This window comes from Gekko japonicus, unplaced genomic scaffold (genome assembly GCF_001447785.1).
Source record: "Gekko japonicus isolate JY-2015 unplaced genomic scaffold, Gekko_japonicus_V1.1 scaffold4626, whole genome shotgun sequence".
Lineage (NCBI taxonomy): Eukaryota > Metazoa > Chordata > Lepidosauria > Squamata > Gekkonidae > Gekko > Gekko japonicus.
Window position 1 is genome coordinate 33,919 of NW_015161554.1, and position 19,483 is coordinate 53,401.

General features: G+C 51.2%; 1 protein-coding gene across 1 annotated transcript in view; it reads right to left on the bottom strand.

The window, feature by feature from the left end:
* Positions 1-8,009: 8,009 nt before the first annotated feature.
* The window catches only part of TBL3 (transducin (beta)-like 3), a gene marked incomplete at its 5' end in the record, with an annotated part of 38,084 nt that continues 26,610 nt past the window's right edge, over positions 8,010-19,483 (bottom strand). Inside the window, 6 exons of the mRNA XM_015429296.1 lie at positions 8,010-8,271; positions 10,290-10,448; positions 11,947-12,018; positions 14,136-14,239; positions 16,092-16,150; positions 18,136-18,292. Coding sequence (XP_015284782.1) covers positions 8,156-8,271; positions 10,290-10,448; positions 11,947-12,018; positions 14,136-14,239; positions 16,092-16,150; positions 18,136-18,292 — 667 coding nt within the window. The remainder of the gene's footprint in view (positions 8,272-10,289; positions 10,449-11,946; positions 12,019-14,135; positions 14,240-16,091; positions 16,151-18,135; positions 18,293-19,483) is intronic.

Consider the following 19,483-nt stretch of genomic DNA (forward strand, 5'->3'; position numbering starts at 1 on the left):
AAATTTATACAGTGTATGAACTGGCTAAGGAAGGGGTCGAACGTATAAAGTAAAGTAAATAAAATAAAGTACGTAGGATAAGGCTGTGAGTAGGATTCTTGTCTACGTGAACCAACAGGCTCAAGCAACAGTGGCGTAATCCCTGAGGTGCCCACGGGTGGTGGGATCCTCTCCCAGCAACTTTCAATCTTCAGAGCAAACATGAAACGCCACAGCCCTCCCCCTCTGTGACTAGGATTCCTATGGGTTAGCATCAGGGGTCGTTTCGTAGAAAAAGAGCTAGGGGAACTCATTAGCATAACTCATTAGCATATGCCACACCCCCTGACATCACCGGAAGTGTGTCATAAGGCCACACCCCCTGACATCACCGGAAGTGTGTCATAAGGCCACACACCCCGCCCCCAACGGTCCCGGCCACCGCCGGCCTTGCAGCTCCACTGCCGAGCCCCATGAGGGGCCCAGCGGTGGACCTGCAAGGCCGATGGGAGTGCAAGGAAGCCCTGCGAAGGCCCTCCCTGGCCCCAGGCAGGCAGGGGTGGGGAGAGGCAGGGAGGAAGCAACTTACCCTCCCTCTTCTCCTGCCTCCTCCTGGCTGAATGAGGGCCGGAAGCGGGGCGGCCGGAAGCTTTGTCATGTGCCCCGCCCCCGTACCTCACCCGGGGGAACTGCGATCCCCCCCGAAATGACCTCTTGTTAGCATACATTAGCCAAAGAAGATTGGCTGGACCGAAATTCCTTATTATGTGTCTCCTGTTCTGTCAAGAATAATTTCCCCAGCAATAAGAGTTCTACAGGACTATTGTGAAACACTGTCCTCTTCTTCTGTCTGTCTTCTTCTTGAGCCTGCCACAGCACCTTTCTGATCCCTTCGCTCCTTAATCTCACTCTCTGCTTTACTCCCAACATGATTTCATTCCCCCCTCTCCTGCTAACTGCGAATTCTGGTCTAGCCAATTGCATAGAGAATTCACCCTTGGAAGATTCCTCCCTGCCTCTCCCCACCCCTGCCTGCCTGGGGCCAGGGAGGGCCTTCGCGGGGCTTCCTTGCACTCCCGCCGGCCTTGCAGGTCCACTGTTTACCTCAACTTCCTCCTTTTCTTTCCCCTAGAAAATTTGCATCTGATAGACTGTGTGACAGATTTCACACCCTAATGCTGATTGTCAGTTCTGCCCTCCTGAGGTCTACACTCTAGGTGGCCACCTAGTTTGCCTCATGGTAGCACCGGCCCTGTAAACACCAGATAGAATTATTTACTATTTTCTCCACTCCTGGCATGTGGGCTGTTAGAAGTCTTTTTAATGCCACTGCTGTTTAAAGCATGAGGAACCTACCTATGGACATATTCAGGATGCCCGCAGGAATCCTTTTAGAAACAGAGCCCTAGGGGTTACTGGAAAGAGAAAAGAGCTATTTGTAACATCTTAAGCTGTTTCTTTGCAGGATGGTGGCTCGTGGAAAATGACCAGAAGCAAATTGCCTGGTTTCCAGCCCCATATCTGGAGGAAACCGAAGAGGCATCTGTCATCAGAGAAACCGATGAGGAAGGTAGTTCATCCCAGTGTGGCTTTATTTTACATGCTGAAACATCTAATGCTGCCTTGTCCAATGGAAAAGAGCTCCAGTAGCACTTTAGAGACTACACCAGTTTGGTATAGTGGTTAAGTGTGTGGACTCTAATCTGGGAGAACTGGGTTTGATTCCCCACTCCTCCACTTGCAGCTGCTGGATGACCTTGGGCAAGCCATAGTTCTAACACAGCTGTTTTCTCAAGGACAGTTCTGGAAAGAGCTCTCTCAGCCCCACCTACCTCACAGGGTGTCTGTTGTGGGGAGAAGAGAAAGGAGACTGTAAGCCGCTCTGAGACTCCTTCAGGTAGTGAAGGGCAGGGTATAAATCCAACTCTTCTTCTTCTAACACATGTTTATATGTTATCGTGTACATGTGTATACAAAAATTTGACCACTGACAAAGGTCTGGGAGGCCGAAATGAGTTTGTTTTAATGTTTCAAGGTTATCAACCTAGATATATTGAATTATTGGTCCTATTTTATTGGTTCAAGGCTTTTAACCTGGAAATATCCAACTGTATCAGGTGATAAAGATTCAGGACTTCTTAGTTCAAACATTCAACACTTCAAGGGTGGACTGTGCCAATGTTTTAAAAGTATGGTTTTAGTGCACTTTGTAATATAAACAGATATATTTTGTTTAATTTATTTCTCAAAATATTTTTCTCTGTCTCACACCAACCTTTGGGTACCCAACTTTGTTGCTTCTTAAGGTTGGAGTTTTGCCCCCTTCTGTTTTGGTATGATCTTTACCCCATTCCTAAAGATGTTTCTCAGTAGAAGGGCTAGAGGACTTCCGACCCTGGAGATACCGGGCTCTTTTTGTAGCAGGGACTCCTTTGCATATTAGGCCACACACCCCTAATGTAGCCAATCCTCCAAGAGCTTACAGAGCTCTTCTTACAGGGGCTACTGTAAACTCTTGCAGGATTGGCTACATTAGGGGTGTGTTGCCTAAGATGCCAAGGAGTTCCTGCTACAAAAAGAGCCCTATACAGACAGGACGGGCTATCAGGATCCCCCAATATAGCAGCTTCACCTGCAAAATTTCTTGCTTATTCACCACACTGGTTGGAAGCATGAGCTCTGAGCCCGGCTGTAGCACAAGTTCTTCCTCCGTTTCTTTCAGAGCTGCTGTATTACATCACACGGTCCTACCAGGCGAGGAACCAAGATGAACTGTCTGTGAACGTCGGGGTCGTCGTGGAAGTGCTGGAGAAGTCAGACAACGGCTGGTGGCTCGTCTGGTACGGTGGGGAAGGGGGTAGGATCTAAAAATCCGGCCCACCGGCCGTCTCCTGGCACGCCATGAAACACAGCCGCTTGTGGAGATTCTTCTCGTAATGAGGGACTAGGTAGTCCTTAACACCAGCTATGCTCACTTCAGGGGTCCATAACCTTTTTGTCATCTTCTGGGCATGAAACAGGGGCCCACTGGCGGTGTGTGGAGGGGGGAGGTATTTGTGAATTTCCTGCATAGCGCAAGAGGTTGGACTAGATGACCCTGGAGGTCCCTTCCAACTCTAGGATTCTATGATACCGCTCTAGCTTAGCAAATCGAAGTCCCAGTGATAGGTCACCCAGATTCAGTAAAGCAGACCCAGCAGGACTGCCATCAACCTGCTCCTTTGCTGAAGGGTTTTGTCTTGAGTCTCTGGCTGCCTTTTGTGGGAGAAGGAACTAGAAAGGCTGTCCGCAAAAATGGCTCGGGAAAACTGTCTCTCCCCTAGCCGGTGCCATGTTGGCACGATGCGCAGCCTTCACAAAATCAGTTTTTGTCTTGGCACAGAATTTGAGGCAATTATCCCCCCCCTCATTTCAGCTCTAGGCTGTTGCTTGAATGAACTAGAATTACTTCCTGCGTTTGAAAGAACTTAACGCCAAATGAGTCTCCAAAGTAGGGGTTTCAGCCTTTGGCCTGGATGGGCACAGGGAAGGCCAGTGGATTACTGGCACAGAGTAGCACAGATCCTAAGGGGCTGTGGTGAAGACACTGAACTGCAGACCAGAAGGTCGCTAGTTCAGCAGTTCGAGACCTGAGCGCCGCAGGACGGAGTGAGCTCCCGTCTCTGGCCCCAGCTCCTGCCAACCTAGCAAGTCGAAAGCAAGAAATTGCAAGTAGATGAACAGGTACTGCTTCGGTGGGAAAGTAACAGCATTCCGTGCGCCTCGGCGTCTAGTCATGCTGGTGTCCACGGAGACGTCTTCGGACAGCGCTGGCTCTTTGGCTTGGAAACAGAGATGAGCACCACATCCTAGAGTTGGATTCGACTGGCTTTCGAGCAAGGGAAGCCATTACCTTTACCTTCGCACAGATCCACCAAACTCCACCAGTCTTGGAACGTCTTTGGCCTTTACCTAATCTCTTTTTCACTCCTGCAACGTTTGCCTTCCAGGTACAACAGGAGCGCCGGCTACGTCCCGTCCATGTTCCTCCGGCCGTACAAAAACCCACATAGCAAATTCCTGGCTCTCGCCCACAGCAGCCTGTGCATCTCCACCCCGAACCTCTCCGAAGGCACCACGTTCTTCAGGAGGAGCGCCCCAGACCAGCCGGAGGCCAGCCACCTGGACACAGCCCAGCCTCACTCAACAAGTGACATTGAGGGAGAGAAAGACAGCCCCCTAAGTCGAATCAGGTCTCGGTCTTTCAACGGGGCCGCAGCCGTAGCCAGCTCCGCCATGGCCTTTGACCGGGACAGCTTGTCAGAGAGCTCGGGAAGCGTGAGCGAGCAGGGGTTGTACTGGGCCCGGAAAATAGAAGTCCAAAGCTTGGGGAACATTCCCCAGTCCGTCTCAGGGACCCACAGTGGGCCCTCCTTGCTTCTGGACAGCAAGCAGCGAAGCGACTCCGGCTTCGGCGAGGAGCCGTTTGCCTGTGCGGAGAGCTCCCTCCGCTCCTCCTCAGATTCCGAGGGCACTCCCGGCGGCCCCCCGGTGCCCCCACGACCCTCGGCCCACGAAATCCTTCAGAAGTGCAGCACCATAACCAAAATGGCCGTGCAGGGGGCGAGGCCCCGACCCGCCCTGCTCACCTGCTCTGGGAGCCGCCACTGCTGACCCACGTCCGACGTCAAAGTCGCCTCAAGCTGAGGAAACCGCAAGCAGTGGTCGGCAACCCCCGTTTTTAGGAGCTGTGAAAAAAGGCTCACGCGAGGCGGCAGGAGCTGTTGGGACCCCGTTACGTGGTGCAGAGGGCACAGCGTCCCTTCCCTCCTGCGGAACCAATGTTTTGTATGTATTTCAACAGTTTGGTAAAAAAACACACCATGTTTTACACTCTTTTAAAAATAGTATGTGTGCTCGGCCGGGGATTTGAATTTAATGGTTTTATCATGTTCCCCATCCTGACTTCACTGTGCAAGTTGCAAGAGGAGCCCTGCCAAATGCAACCGGTAATAAAACTTCCCCTTCCTGGGTTTATAGAAGTCTTCTAGAAGGCAAATGCTACATTTCCGTCAGAGAAGGCTTTGCCAAAGCTCTCGAGTTCACCCCTGAACTCCGTTTGCTGTTGTTCCCTTCTGTAACATATTACTTCGAAGGTCATAGATCCAGAGGAGCTAGCCGTGTTAGTCTATTGCTGCAAAATAGTAAAAAGCCCAGGGGCACCTTGAAGAATTGACTTTATTGTCACATAAGCTTTTGAGAAACACAGCTCTCTTCGTCAGATGCATCTGGCGAAGAGAGCTGTGTTTCTCTCTTTTTTTTTAAAATAAATTTATTTTCCAAGTTTTCACCTTTACATTCCGTAAACATCAAACATTTATACATCTCCACAGATTGTTGGTTTCAAATTATAATATTTTCACTAGCGCTTTGTCCACACATTATACTCTTCTTTTATATTTTAGCCAGTCGTATATATACTTCCAGTCGTATATATACTTCCATCTTTTCCAAAATACATTCTCTGATTTGTTTTTCAATTCTAAGCTCAGTTTATCCAATTCTGCAATGTCTAAAATCTTATGTTTGAGTTCTTTTATCGATGGTATATGTTTTGATTTCCACCGTCTTGCTATCAATATTCTTGCTGCGAGAGCTGTGTTTCTCGAAAGCTTATGCGACAATAAAGTTTGTTAGTCTTTTTTTTATTAACAATTTGTACACCTTTTAATCTTTGAACAATTCAACCAATCAACATATGACAACATAATGATAGAATATCTTGAAACTTATACATTATTTCTCATTCAATCAGCTTGTACATTCAAAATATATCAAGTTTGTTAGTCTTAAAGGTGCTATATTATTTCGGAGAAATCCCTTTTTCCTACCATGGCTACTTTCCCCCCTTCTGGTAAGAAGAGAAGAGATTGGATTTATACCCCATCCTTCACTACCCAAAGGAGTCTCAGAGTAATTTACAATCTCCTTCCCTTCCCCTCTCCACAACAGACACCCTGAGAGGTAGGTGGGGCTGAGAGAAATCCTGAGAACTGCCCTTGAGAGAACAGCTCCAAGAGAACTTGTGACTGACCCAAAGTCACACCAGCCCTTGCATGTAGAGGAGTAGGGGATCAAACCCGGTTCTCCCTGATTAGAGTCCACGCTCCTAGCCACTACACCATATTGGCTCAAACACCTATGGAGGCCATAGCGAGTTTTCAGAACGACAGAGACTCCGGTATAGTTGTTAAAAAGGGGGAAAGGGACGAACCTGAGCGAGACTGTCTCCTCCCCTATGTCCCCGTGTACCAACTACAGTCAGGCAATCATCTGCATTAATAATGGAATTGTTTTATGTGGTTTTAACCAGGGCTATTTTGGGGCAGGAACGCACAGGAACGGAGTTCCGGCTGGCTCCCAAGTTGGCCACGCCCAGCAGGGACTCATAGCATAATGGGCCACACCCAACAGCAGAAACTCATTCTGATTGGCTACAATCAGGGGTGTGTGGCCTAACATGCAAAAAGCCCTGGGTTTTGACAACAAACAAGGTAAAGAGAATAAGAAGCAAAAGGTGGGTGTGGCTGGATGACCACACTTCTGGTAATGTGGGGGTGTGGCCTAATAGGCAAACGAGCTGTGCTGTCAGGGGTGGGGCCTAATATGCAAATGAGTTCCTGCTGTTGGGCATGGCCTGTTATGCTAATGAGTTCCTGCTGGGCTTTTTCTACAAAAAGAGCCCTGGCTTTAACTGTATTTTATATATTGACAGTGGGCCGCCCTGAGCCTGCATTGCGGGGAGAGCGGGGTGGAAATGTGATAAATACAGGGCTATTTCTGGGCAGGAACGCACAGGAACGGAGTTCCGGCTGGCTCCCAAGTTGGCCACACCCAGCAGGAACTCATTAGCATAATAGGCCACACCCAACGGCAGGAACTCATTAGCATAATAGGCCACACCCAACGGCAGGAACTCATTAGCATAATAGGCCACACCCAACGGCAGGAACTCATTAGCATAATAGGCCACACCCAACGGCAGGAACTCATTAGCATAATAGGCCACACCCAACGGCAGGAACTCATTAGCATAATAGGCCACACCCAACGGCAGGAACTCATTAGCATAATAGGCCACACCCAACAGCAGAAACTCATTCACCTATTAGGCCACACCCCCCTAATGTAGCCAATCCTAATGAGTTCCTGCTGGGCTTTTTCTACAAAAAAAGGCCCTGGTTTTAACTGTATTTTATATACTGACAGTGGGCCGCCCTGAGCCTGCATTGCGGGGAGGGAATGTGATAAATAAATAAACAAACCACCTGTGGGCCCTCCCACCACTTGGGGGGGGGGGGTCCCATCGGGCACTGACCAGCTCCTAGGCCTTTGCCATCGTGGCTCTGACTCAGTGGAAAGGGGTGCCTGATGAGGCAAGAGGGGCCCCCCTCCTCGGGGGTCTTCAGGAGGCACTGCAAGTCCTGTCCGTTCACCAGAGCTTTCAAGGTGGGTGTGAACAGCAGGCATCTTATAAAAGGGGGGGGTGGGGATACAGTGTTCCCTCTAAGCTGAGTGAGCGTGAGCCGGCTCAAAGTTTTTCATCCTCCGCCTCACACATTTGGGTCTCAGCTCAGGAAGGAGGGCTCCAGGCCAAACGAATCTGTGCAGCAGCCAAACGGCTCACTCACGCCTTTAATGCCAGCATCTGACAAGGCAGAGGTTTTGCTCACAGGGCTCCACGGCTTAGAGGGAGCCTTGGATTTGGAGTTTGCTATTTTACCTTTGGTTTTCGCTTGGGATGCTTTAACGATTGCTGTCAGCTGCCTCGAACCACGAGGAAAGACGGAACGTGTTTTAATAAAGGAATATTAACCCATAGGACCGTGCTAATCTTCTCTGTATCGTTCCAATTTTAGTATATGTGCTGTTGTAGTTTGTAGAGTTATAAAAAATGCAATTAAAAAATCCCCTCAGGGGGCTTAAAAAAAAAACATAGGAGATACAGAGACATGTTGCTTTATAACATTATTTTTAAAAAAACACCACCGCCAAACATTTATTTATAAAAATATTTAGAAATTAGCTGTGCGCAAAAATGCCAGCCAAGATGCACAGCTGGGGGAGCAGCTAGAGGGGGGGGGGGCTGGGTAGGCCACGGCCTCTCCGTCCTCGACTGGCTCCCCGCACACCCCAGTCATGTGCTCATGTCCTCGTCCCGTCGGGAGGCGTCGCCCAGCCTCATGCTCTGCCACATGAAGTCCAGGAAGGTGGTGGCCTGCAGCAGTCGGCCCAGCCGCTGGAAGTGGCGCTCTACAGAAACGAGAAGGCCAAGAGGGGGAAAAGTCAGAGAGCGGGCAGCCTGGGATTCGACAGGTTCCCGGGCCGGGGGGGCAGGAAGGTCTCGTCCAGGCAGTCAGGGCCTGAATCTCAGAAAACAATTCTTCCTTCTGTTGTGTTTTCATAAAGCGGCTCATTTATTTATTTATCACATTAGATTTCCTCGGCCGCCCTTCCCGACACGTAGGGCTCAGGAAGGCTTACAACACAATAGGTAAAGGTTCCCTTGCTCGAAAGCCAGTCGAATCCGACTCTAGGGTTGCAGTGCTCATCTCCGTTTCAAGGAAAGTCAGGGCGGGCGGCCTGAGATTCAACAGGTTCCCAGGACGGAGGGCAGGGAGATCTCGTCCGGGCGGTCAGGGCCTGAACCTCAGAAAAGGATTCTACCTTCCGTTGTGTTTTCGGAAGGGGCCTAGGGCTCTTTTTGTAGCAGGTACTCCTTTGCATATTAAGCGACACACCCCTAAGGTAGCCAATCCTCCAAGAGCTCCTGTAAGAAGAGCTCTGTAAGCTCTTGGAGGATTGGCTACATTAGGGGGTGTGTGGCCTAATATGCAAAGGAACTCCTGCTACAAAAAGAGCCCATTAGGCCGCCCTTCCCGACAAGTAGGGCTCAGGGCAGCTTACGGCAGAACAGCATGCAATAAATGAGCCCGCTTGCAGGGAGGGCGGGGTATAAATACAATAAATGAATACATAAATAAATAATGTAAGTTGAAACCAACATTAAAACTACCCAAAAGCAGATCGAGAAATAAAACAGTAATGCAGCCCGAGATGGGGGGGGGGGGACTCCAGCTCCCAGTGGTGTTCCCTCTAAGCTGAGTTAGCGTAAGCGATCTCACAGTTTTTTAGCATCCGGCTCACCCATTGTTTGTCTCAGCTCAGGAAGGATGGCTCCAGAGCAAACTGATTTATGCAGCAGCCCAATCGCTCGCTCTCAGCTTGAATGCCAGTAGCTCACAAGGTAGCATTTTTGCTCGCGAGACTCCACAGCTTAGAGGGAGCCTTGCTCCCCAGCCTCCCAGCCGAGTTTGCAAGGGATGGGGGGAGTATTTGAGACTGCCAGATGTTTCTACTGTCTCCCCTCGCTGTCCTCAACCGAAGGCCTGGCGGGACATCTCTGCCTTACACGTCCTGCGGAAAGGCAGTTAATTCCTACAGGGCACAGATGTCTTCGGGCAGAGCGTTCCACCAGACGGGGAGCCACGACCGAAAAAGCCCTGGCCCGGGTTGAGGACAGCCGGATCTCTCTTGGGCCGGGGAGTGTTCCCTCTAAACTGAGTTAGTGTGAGCTAGCCTCCGGCTCACACGTTTTTGTCTCAGCTCAGGGAGGACGGCTCCAAAGCAGACTAATGTATGCTGCGGCCAGATCGCTCGCTCACAACTTTAAGGCCGGTAGCTCACAAAGCAGAAGTTTTGCTCACAAGACTCCAAAGCTTAGCGGGAGCATTGCCGGTGACCACCGGGAGGTTCTTATTCCCTGAGCGTAGCACTTTTCCAGGGGCATCCTGAGAGAGGCGGTCCTGAAGGTATGTGGGTCCCTGACCGCTACGTGCCTTGAAGATCAAGAGAGGAGAGGAGAGATTGGAGGAGAGATGGGATTTATACCCCGCCCTTCACTACCCAAAGGTGCCTCAGAGCGGCTTACAAACTCCTTTCCCTCCCCCTCCCCACAACAGACACCCTGTGAGGTAGTTGGGGCTGAGAGAGCTCTGACAGAAACTGCTCTTTTTCCAGAACAGCTGTGCCAGAGTTATGGCCTGCCCAAGGTCATCCAGCCAGGTGCAAGTGGAGGAGTGGGGAATCAAACCCGGTTCTCCCAGATTAGAGTCCACGCACTTAACCACTACACCAAACTGTCAAGACAAAGGTAACGGAGCGACCAGCCCTCAGAAGCTCTCCCAGCAGATTGCAAAGGACCCGGTCCTCCGGAGGGCTTCCGCAGGTGTTTCCTACCTGGCAGCCTGCTTTGGGGAGGTGTCGCTTACCTGTGTAGGGCAGGAGAGACTCCACGGCCCGGTTGATCCCTTCCAGCTGCAAGAGGGACTCGGGCGACTCGTGCTTCAGGAGGGTCTGGACCACAGCCTGGGCCTGGTGGCAGTTCCGCGAGTTCGTGTTCCAAGCGACGGCGTATTTCAGCACGGCCTCTGGAGCACGGCAAGGGGGGGGGGACAAGACAAAAGGCATTATCAGGAAAGCACTAACCACACAACAAGACGACAAGAAGCTGTAAACAAGCGTGACACGAAACACTGGAATTGTCATTACAATATAATCTTTCAACGAAGCAATCAAAACATGTACAATGTGCATAAGGGGGTCCCGTCTACAGTCGTGCCGGCAGTTGACGAAGTTCTCCGGAATGTCTGTTCGTTTCGCAAGGACTTCCTCCGAATGGGACCGTATAAACAAAGTTGTGTCTTCTGTCCTTATTCATCATCGAATGAGTTTACAATAGCCATATTTTCTCACAGCAAATTTCGTTACTTGTCATGTTCAGTGTCTCTAGTCAGACTGCCCTCTTTGAACATACCCCGGTGGGGGTCACAAAGCGGCTGACGTCATTCTCTTTTCCTCCTTTTCTTGCTCACAACAACCCTGTGAGGTAGGTTAGCCTGAGAATGGGGGTGACTGGCCCCCAAGGGCACCCAGGAATCTTCTGTGGCACAGCCGGTGTTCGACCCTGAGCGTCCCATAATCTGACACTCTAAGCGCTACACGACACTGGCTCTCAGAGGAAGGGAGCGTTGACTCTCTGGGTCAGACCAGTGAGGGTCCCTCTAGTCCAGCATCCTGTCTCACACAGTGGCCAACCAGTTACTCTGGAGGGCCAACAACGGGGCATGGAGGCCAAGGCCTTCCCCTGAGAAGAACCTCAGAAGAGCCCTGCTGGGTCAGACCAGGGAGGGTCCATCCAGTCCAGCATCCCGTCTCACACAGTGGCCAGCCAGTTCCTCTGGAGGGCCAGCAACAGGGCACGGAGGCCAAGGCCTTCCCCTGAGAAGAACAACAGAAGAGCCCTGCTGGGCCCATCCAGTCCAGCATCCTGCCTCACACAGTGGCCAACCAGTTCCTCCGGAGGATCAACAACAGGGCAGAGAGGCCGAGGCCTTCCCCTGATGTTGCCTCCTGGTTCTGGGATTCAGAGGATTAGTGCCTCTGAATGTGGAGGTTCCCTTTAGTCACCGTGGCTAGGAGCCATTGATAGACTTATCCTCCATGGATCTAATCCCCCTTTTCAAGCTGTTGACTCCTGTGGCCATACTCTGGTAATGAATCCCACATTTTAATCTCCGCTCCTCTGGGAGATGTCGGGACCACCAAAGGAGCCAGATGCTGTCTGTTCTGGCACAAAAGGGGGTGACACAGCAGAGTCTGCCGATTCCATGGCACATGCGCAGACCTGAACACGTGAAGCTGCCTTATACCGAATCAGACCCTGGATCCATCCAAGACAGTCTTGCCTGCTCAGACTGGCGGCAGCTCTCTGGGGTCTCAGGCAGAGAAAGGTCTTTCCCATCACCTACCGACTGGTCCTTTCTTAACCGGAGAGGGATTGAACCTGGGACCTTCGGAATGCCGCGCAGAAGCTCTGCCGCTGAGGCAGACAACTTTTGGGGTGTCCCGGACAAGACGCCAACCCACCTTTCTGGTCTTTCCGCAGCTTCAGCAGATTCGTCTCCAAGTCCTCCTTTCCACTGGTTTCCTTGAGGATAGCTACAAGGAAATCAAGATGGGCAATCAATTTTAGGGGGGGGGCAATGAAAAATAAAATCGGCAGTCCCTAAGAGTCAGCCCTGACATGGCCTCTTGCTCCTGTTTGGATAACTAAAGAGAATGATACAAGAAGAGGAGGAAGAGGAGGAGGAAGAGGAGGAGGAGGAGGAGGAAGAGGAGGAGGAAGAGGAGGAGGAAGAGGAGGAAGAGGAGGAGGAAGAGGAGGAAGAGGAGGAGGAAGAGGAGGAAGAGGAGGAGGAAGAGGGGGAAGAGGAGGAGGAAGAGGAGGAAGAGGAGGAAGAGGAGGAAGAGGAGGAGGAGGAGGAAGAGGAGGAGACTGGATTTACACCCCGCCCTTCACTTGGAGTTTCAGAGCGGCTTACAATCTCCTTTCCCTTCCCCTCCCCACAACAGACACCCTGGGAGGGAGGTGGGGCTGAGAGAGCTCTGACAGAAACTGCTCTTTTTCAAGGACAGCTGTGCCAGAGCTTGCGACTGACCCAAGGTCACCCAGCAGGTGCAAGTGGAGGAGTGGGGGAATCAAACCCCGTCCTCCCAGATTGGAGTCCGCGCAGTTAACCACGACACCAAACTGGCTACAACTGAAGTCCAGGGGCATCTTTTAAAGACCAACAGTATTTAATGCAGTATGTTAAGTTTATTTATTTATTTATACCAATATTGTTAGCCCTGGATCTTCTGCATTATTTTGCCACCGCACATAACGTGTGTTGCACCCATCGGAGGAGGAGGAGGACAAGAAGAAGGAGAAGGAGGAGGACGAGAAGGAGAAGAAGATTGGATTTATACCCCGCCCTTCCCTCCCTCAAGAGTCTCAGAACAGCTTACAGTCTCCTTCCCTACCTCTCCCCACAACAGACACCCTGTGAGGGAGGTGGGGCTGAGAGAGCTCTCTCGAGAACCTGACCCAAGGTCACCCAGCTGGTTGCATGTGGAGTGGGGAATCAAACCAACGTCTCCAGATTAGAGTCCACTCAGAGAAGAAGAAGGATTTATACCCCACCATTCACTTGGGAGTCTCAGAGCGGCTTACAATCTCCTTTCCTTTCCCCTCCCCACAACAGACACCCTGTGAAGCAGGTGGGCCTGAGATAACTCTTTTGAGAACTGCTCTTGAGAGAACAGCTCTGAAATAACTTGTGGCTGACCCAAGGTCACACCAGCTGCTGCATGCGGAGGAGTGGGTAATCAAACCTGGTTCTCAGATTAAGAGTCCACTGCTCCTAACCATTCCACCAAACTGAGAGATATTTCCACAAGGCCTCAACTGCCTGTAGTTTCCCAAGGCAAGGAACAGAGTGACCCACAATGCTGGATCGCTTCTTTTATTGCTTGAAATTCAAGATTCTCTGCTGCCTATTCAAGCTTGGGCCCAGTCGCAAATGTGTGCATATCTGTGTGCACAGGGCTCTTTCTTTTTGTAGAAAAAGCCCAGCAGGAACTAATTAGCATAATAGGCCACACCCAACAGCAGGAACTCATTAGCATATTAGTCCACACCCCTGACAGCACAGCTCATTACCACATTAGGCCACACCCCCATGTTACCAGAAGTGTGGTTATCCAGCCACGCCCACCTTTTGCTTGTTATTCTGTTTACCTTGTTTGTGGTCAAAACCCAGGGCCTTTTTTTGTAGCAGGAACTCCTTTGCATGTTAGGCCACACACCCCTAATGTAGCCAATCCCAATGAGTTCCTGCTGTTGGGTGTGGCCTATTATGCTAATGAGGTCCTGCTGGGCGTGGCCAACTCCGGAGCCAGCCGGAACTCCGTTCCTGTGCGTTCCTGCCCCAAAATAGCCCTGTGTGTGCATATTAAACTTAAAAAAAAAGAAGGCTTCAAAACACCAAATTCCTGTCCCCCTAAATCCAGCTAAATCCTCCTAAAATTGCTAAGGCAGCTACTATGCTAGGCAGATGGGGGGGGTGGAGTCAGCCCCTCCTCCCCAACCAAGCAGTATCCTCTTTCATCCCAGTATGCACAGGATCAGGCTGCAAGACCCACGGAATGCAGGGCGAGTGGGGGGTGGGTGGACTTCACTGGGCTTCCCCCCCCAAGCTTGAGGGGCCCTTTCCTCCTCCTCGGCAAGACCTTACCCTTGATCACCGTCAGCGCCGTGTGCGGCCGGTCCAGGGAGATCGCCAAGCCCAGCGCTTTAAGGTACCGCTTCTCGTGCAGCAAGTTCGACAGCTCCTGCTCCCTGAAAGCACAGCGGAAGGACAAGAGGGGGTGGGCTGGGCGGCAGACACTGAACAACAAGGCCTTTCTGGCCCCCGTGATCGCCAAGGCTGATCTAAACTGGCGGACGCCGGGTCTGCTTTGAGGGCACGCCTCCTGGTTTTGGAGGCAGCGTGTCCATCCCCCCCAACATTAACACACACACACCCCACTTCCCACGGGTATCGCTTTATTCTCTGCCGCTTCTCTCGTCCGCAATTTGCCACAGCAATTAACACTATCTATAACTTAAAATCAAATAAAGCTCCAAAGTATTCCAAAGTGTCAATCCTGATGAAGGGATCGATCACCCACTGAAAATCGGGAGAGTGGGTGAGCTACCTCGAGACGTAAGGCCTGGATTCACTTGCTTCATGGACATTTGTGTTTTTCCAGTTTGGAACTGAAAAGCCTTTTCTCCATGTTGGAACAGTGACGTTTTCTTTCTGGGATTGTCGCGTTTCCTTCAAGTTCTTAACTTGTCTGCGTACCCATTGTTTTGAATAGTAGATTTAAATAAGAATGTTTAAATAACAAGAATTGTTTAAGGATTGGAATACTTTGGAGCTTTATTTGGTGTTAAGTTATATATGGTCTACACAATGGTCTACACGCTGAGCTGCAGGCTGTGGAAGGTCGGTAGTTCAGCAGTTCAAGACCCGAGTGTGCCGCATGACGGAGTGAGCTCCCGTCTCTAGTCCCAGCTCCTGCCAACCTAGCAGTTCGAAAGCAAGACATTGCAAATAGATAAATAGGTACCACTTCGGTGGGAAGGTAATAGCATTCCGTGCGCCTTGGTGTTTAGTCATGCCGGCCACATGACCACGGAAACGTCTTCGGACAGCGCTGGCCCTTCGGCTTTGAAACAGAGATGAGCACCGCAACCCTAGAGTCGGACTCGACTGGCTTTCGAGCAAGGGAAACCTTTACCTTTTATATATGGTCTACACGATTCATCAATTTCCTTAAACTGTTGTACGGCACTTAACACAGGATGCCTGGCACCCCCCCCCCACACACACACCCTTCCTTTGTTGAGATCAGCAATCTGGAGTCTAAACAGTGCAACGAGGGATACGGCTGGACGTAACCGAACCCATACCAGCGTGGAGGGGCTGCATCATCCCTACATTCCATATAACATCTATCACAATTACAGCTAATGTTCACTGACTGTGTAATCCAGTAATGCAGGCTTGGAAACAGCACACTGGCAATGGAGTGGCAGAAGTCCATCAGTGGCTCACAGCCACAAGGTCTAAATGGAACACCCTGTCCAGGGCAGGGATGCTCTGTCTTCTTGGTGCTTGGGGGGCAAGTGGGAGGGCTTCTGGGGTTCTGGCCCTGCTGGTGGACCTCCTGAGGACACCTGGGATTCGACCACTGTGTGACACAGAGAGTTGGACTGGATGGGCCATTGTCCTGAGTCAACATGTCTTCTCTCATGTTCTTATGTCTGGGGCAGTGATGCTTTGTCTTCTTGGTGCTTGGGGGGCAAGAGTGGGAGGGCTTCTGGAGTTCTGGCCCTGCTGGTGGACCTCCTGAGGACACCTGGGATTCGACCACTGTGTGACACAGAGAGTTGGACTGGATGGGCCATTGGCCTGATCCAAGGTGTCTTCTCTCATGTCTGGGGCAAGTGATGCTCTGTCTTCTTGGTGCTTGGGGGGGGAGCAACAGTGGGAGGGCTTCTGGAGTTCTGGCCCTGCTGGTGGACCTCCTGAGGGCACCTGGGATTCGACCACTGCGTGACAACCCGTCCACCTGCTGCCTCCCCAAGTGTCTGCTCCCCCAGCTCGCCCCCACAGAAAGAAGCTCCCCGGGGGACCACTTACTTCAGGATCTGCTCTTCTTGCTTCGCCTGCTCCTCTTCGAGTTCCAGTTCAGTGACGTCCTGCAATGCACAAGGACGTTAAAAAGGAAACTAAATTTAAGGGGGGGGGAGAATGGCCTAACAGAATGGGCTGATAGCTTTTTCAAGCTGTCTGCTCTTGGAGAGGTGGGTGCCTAGGATAAAAACTGCAGCTGTAATGTGGAAGACGACCCTGGTCTCCTCTCCTCTATGACAATCCCCCCCCCCCACACGCACAGTTACATCCAATGTTCCCACTAAGCTGAGTTGGTGTCCACGAGCTCACAGTTTTTTAGCCTCTGGCTCACACATTTTTGCCTCAGCTCAGGAAGGAGAGCTCCAGAGCAAACTAATTTATGCACTAGCCAAATCACTCACTCACAGCTTTAATGCCAGGAGCTCACCAAGTAGACTATTTGCTCATAAGACTCCACAGCTTAGAGAGAGCATTGGTTACATCAATTTGCAGATATCGGCACGAAAGAAGCAATCTGAAGGTTTACATCTGATTGAGTGCAGGATTTGCAATTTGCCTGGGACAGAATTCACAGAGATTTGAGAGGGAGATATTTTGCAAGATCTCAGAGAGAAATCAGATTGTTGCTTTTATGGACCCGACTGCTGTGCATTCAACATGGGGGCCTTGGGAAGAAAAGCCACAGATCTGCCCATCTCCAAGTCCTCTCCGCTGTTTATGTGCTTTTATTTCTTTACATTATTTTTAGTCCGCCTTTCTCACAGGAATTTCTCAAGACGGACTGAACACATGAAATTGCCTTATACTGGATCAGACCCTGGGGCCATCAAAGTCAGTATTGCCTACTCAGACTGGCAGCGGCTCTCCAGGGTCTCAGGCAGAGGTCTTTGACTCACCACTTCGTCCTTTCGAATGGAGATGCCAAGGATTGAACCCGAGACCTTCTGCACGCCAAGCAGAGGCTCTGCCACTGAGCCACAGCCCCTCTTGATAGCTCTCCAGGGTCTCAGGCAGAGATCTTTCCCATCCCCTCCTGCCTGGTCCTTCTTAACCGGAAATGCCGGGGACTGAACCTGGGACCTTCTGCATGCCAAGCAGATACTCTGCCACTGAGCCACAGCCCCTCTTGATAGCTCTCCAGGGTCTCAGGCAGAGATCTTTCCCATCCCCTCCTGCCTGGTCCTTCTTAACCGGAAATGCCGGGGACTGAACCTGGGACCTTCTGCATGCCAAGCAGATACTCTGCCACTGAGCCACAGCCCCTCTTGATAGCTCTCCAGGGTCTCAGGCAGAGATCTTTCCCATCCCCTCCTGCCTGGTCCTTCTTAACCGGAAATGCCGGGGACTGAACCTGGGACCTTCTGCATGCCAAGCAGATGCTCTACCATTAAGCCACAGCTCCTCTTCTCAGCTCTCCGGGGTCTCAGGCGGAGGTCTTTCCCATCACCTCCTGCCTGGTCCTTCTTAACCGGAAATGCCGGGGACTGAACCTGGGACCTTCTGCATGCCAAGCAGATGCTCTGCCACTGAGCCGTGGCCCCTCATTACAGTTCTCCAGGATCTCGGATAGAGGTCTTTCACTTTGACTCACCACTTGGTTCTTTCGACTGGAGATGCCAAGGACAGAACCAGGGACCTTCTGCATGCCAAGCAGATGCTCTACGGAGCCACGGCCCCTCCCCACTCCCCACAGAGAGTCAGTACAGTCAACAAAATGGGACATTCCATGACCGGCACATTAGGATTTCAGAAGTCTGGAACCACCAGAAAGAACTTTACTTCTTGACAGTTCTGCAGTGGTGGAATCGGCTGCCTCAGGTGGTGAGCACCCCCACCCTTGCAGTCTTGAAGCAGTGGGTCAGACTAGATGGCCTCTGTAGCCCCCTTCCAACTCTGGGATTCTCAAGGCACATTAAGCGGTGCAGAAATACCATAACAGGCCCCAACGTACAGTAACTATACACAGCACTGTAGACCACACAGTCCCCGATCATTTATCCAGGCAAGTCTGTTCATGAGCGAGCTGAGCCAGACCCCTTGAATCCCGTACCTTCCACAGCACGATGGAAGAATCGCTGGAACCAGTAACCACCATGTCATCCTGCCTGTTGGCGTGGAGGCCCCAAACTTTTTCCTCATGGCCGTCCAAGGTCTTGACGCACTCATTGTTTTTTAGTGTCCAGAGTTTCAGGAGGCCGTCAGAGCCGCTTGGAAGAAAGGGAACAAGATCAAAAGGTCTTGAGATCTAACGTACTGATTGGCACTAAAGGGCAAGGCATGCGGGGGAAGAAGGGGAGGAGAGTGGATTTATCCCCCGCCCTTCACTCAGGGTGGCTTACAAACTCCTTTCCCTTCCCCTCCCCACAGCAGACGCCCTGTGAGGCAGGTGGGGCTGAGAGAGCTCTTGACAGAAACTGCTCTTTTTCAAGGACAGCTCTGACAGAACTATGGCTTGCCCAAGGTCATCCAGCAGCTGCAAGTGGAGGAGTGGGGGAATCAAACCCGGTTCTCCCAGATTAGAGTCTGCACACTTAACCACTACACCAAACTGGCTACACCAAAAGGGGGGGGGGGCCCTCTGCAAATTAATGCAAAGATTCCGCTCGGCTCCCTTACAGAAATGTGTAGATTTCTCTCTCGAAGGACTGGAAGGATTTTAAGATTTCATTTCAAACCAACAGTAGCAGGATTCTAGTCCACAGAGGATACAGTACAAACAGGAATGTTTAGAGACAGATAGGTCCAGAGCTAGGAACAGGGGGGGTGGAGGTTGGAGTTAGGTACTAGGCCTGCAAAGAACCAAGACAACTCTCTTCAGCAGTATCATAGAGCTTTAAGTGACCAAGGATTTTCCCACTCCTGCCCAGATTACAAATTCTAATTGCAAAGGGTGAGGTTCCTTTGCACCTGGTTTTTGGCCATGTGTGATACAGTGTTGGACTGGATGGGCCACTGGCCTGATCCAACATGGTTTCTCTTATGTTCGTATGTCTGGGGCAGTGATGCTCTGTATCCTTGGTGCTTGGGAGGGGGGCAAGAGTGGGAGGGCTTCTGGAGTTCTGGCCCTGCTGGTGGACCTCCTGATGGCCCCTGGGTTTTGGCCCCTGTGTGACACAGAGTGTTGGACTGGATGGGCCATTGGCCTGCTCCAACATGGCTTCTCTTACGTTCTCATTGGGCAGAGTTAAACCAACGGCAATGGTGTCACGGTCAATGTTCCCTCTAAGCTGTGGAGTCTTGTAAGCAAAAATTCTACTTTGTGAGCTACTGGCATTAAAACTGTGAGCGAGCGATTGGGCTCCTGCATAGTTTGCTCTGGAGCCCTCCTTCCTGAGCTAAGACAAAAATGTTTGAGCCGGAGGCTAAAAAACGGTGAGCCGGCTCACACTAACTCAGCT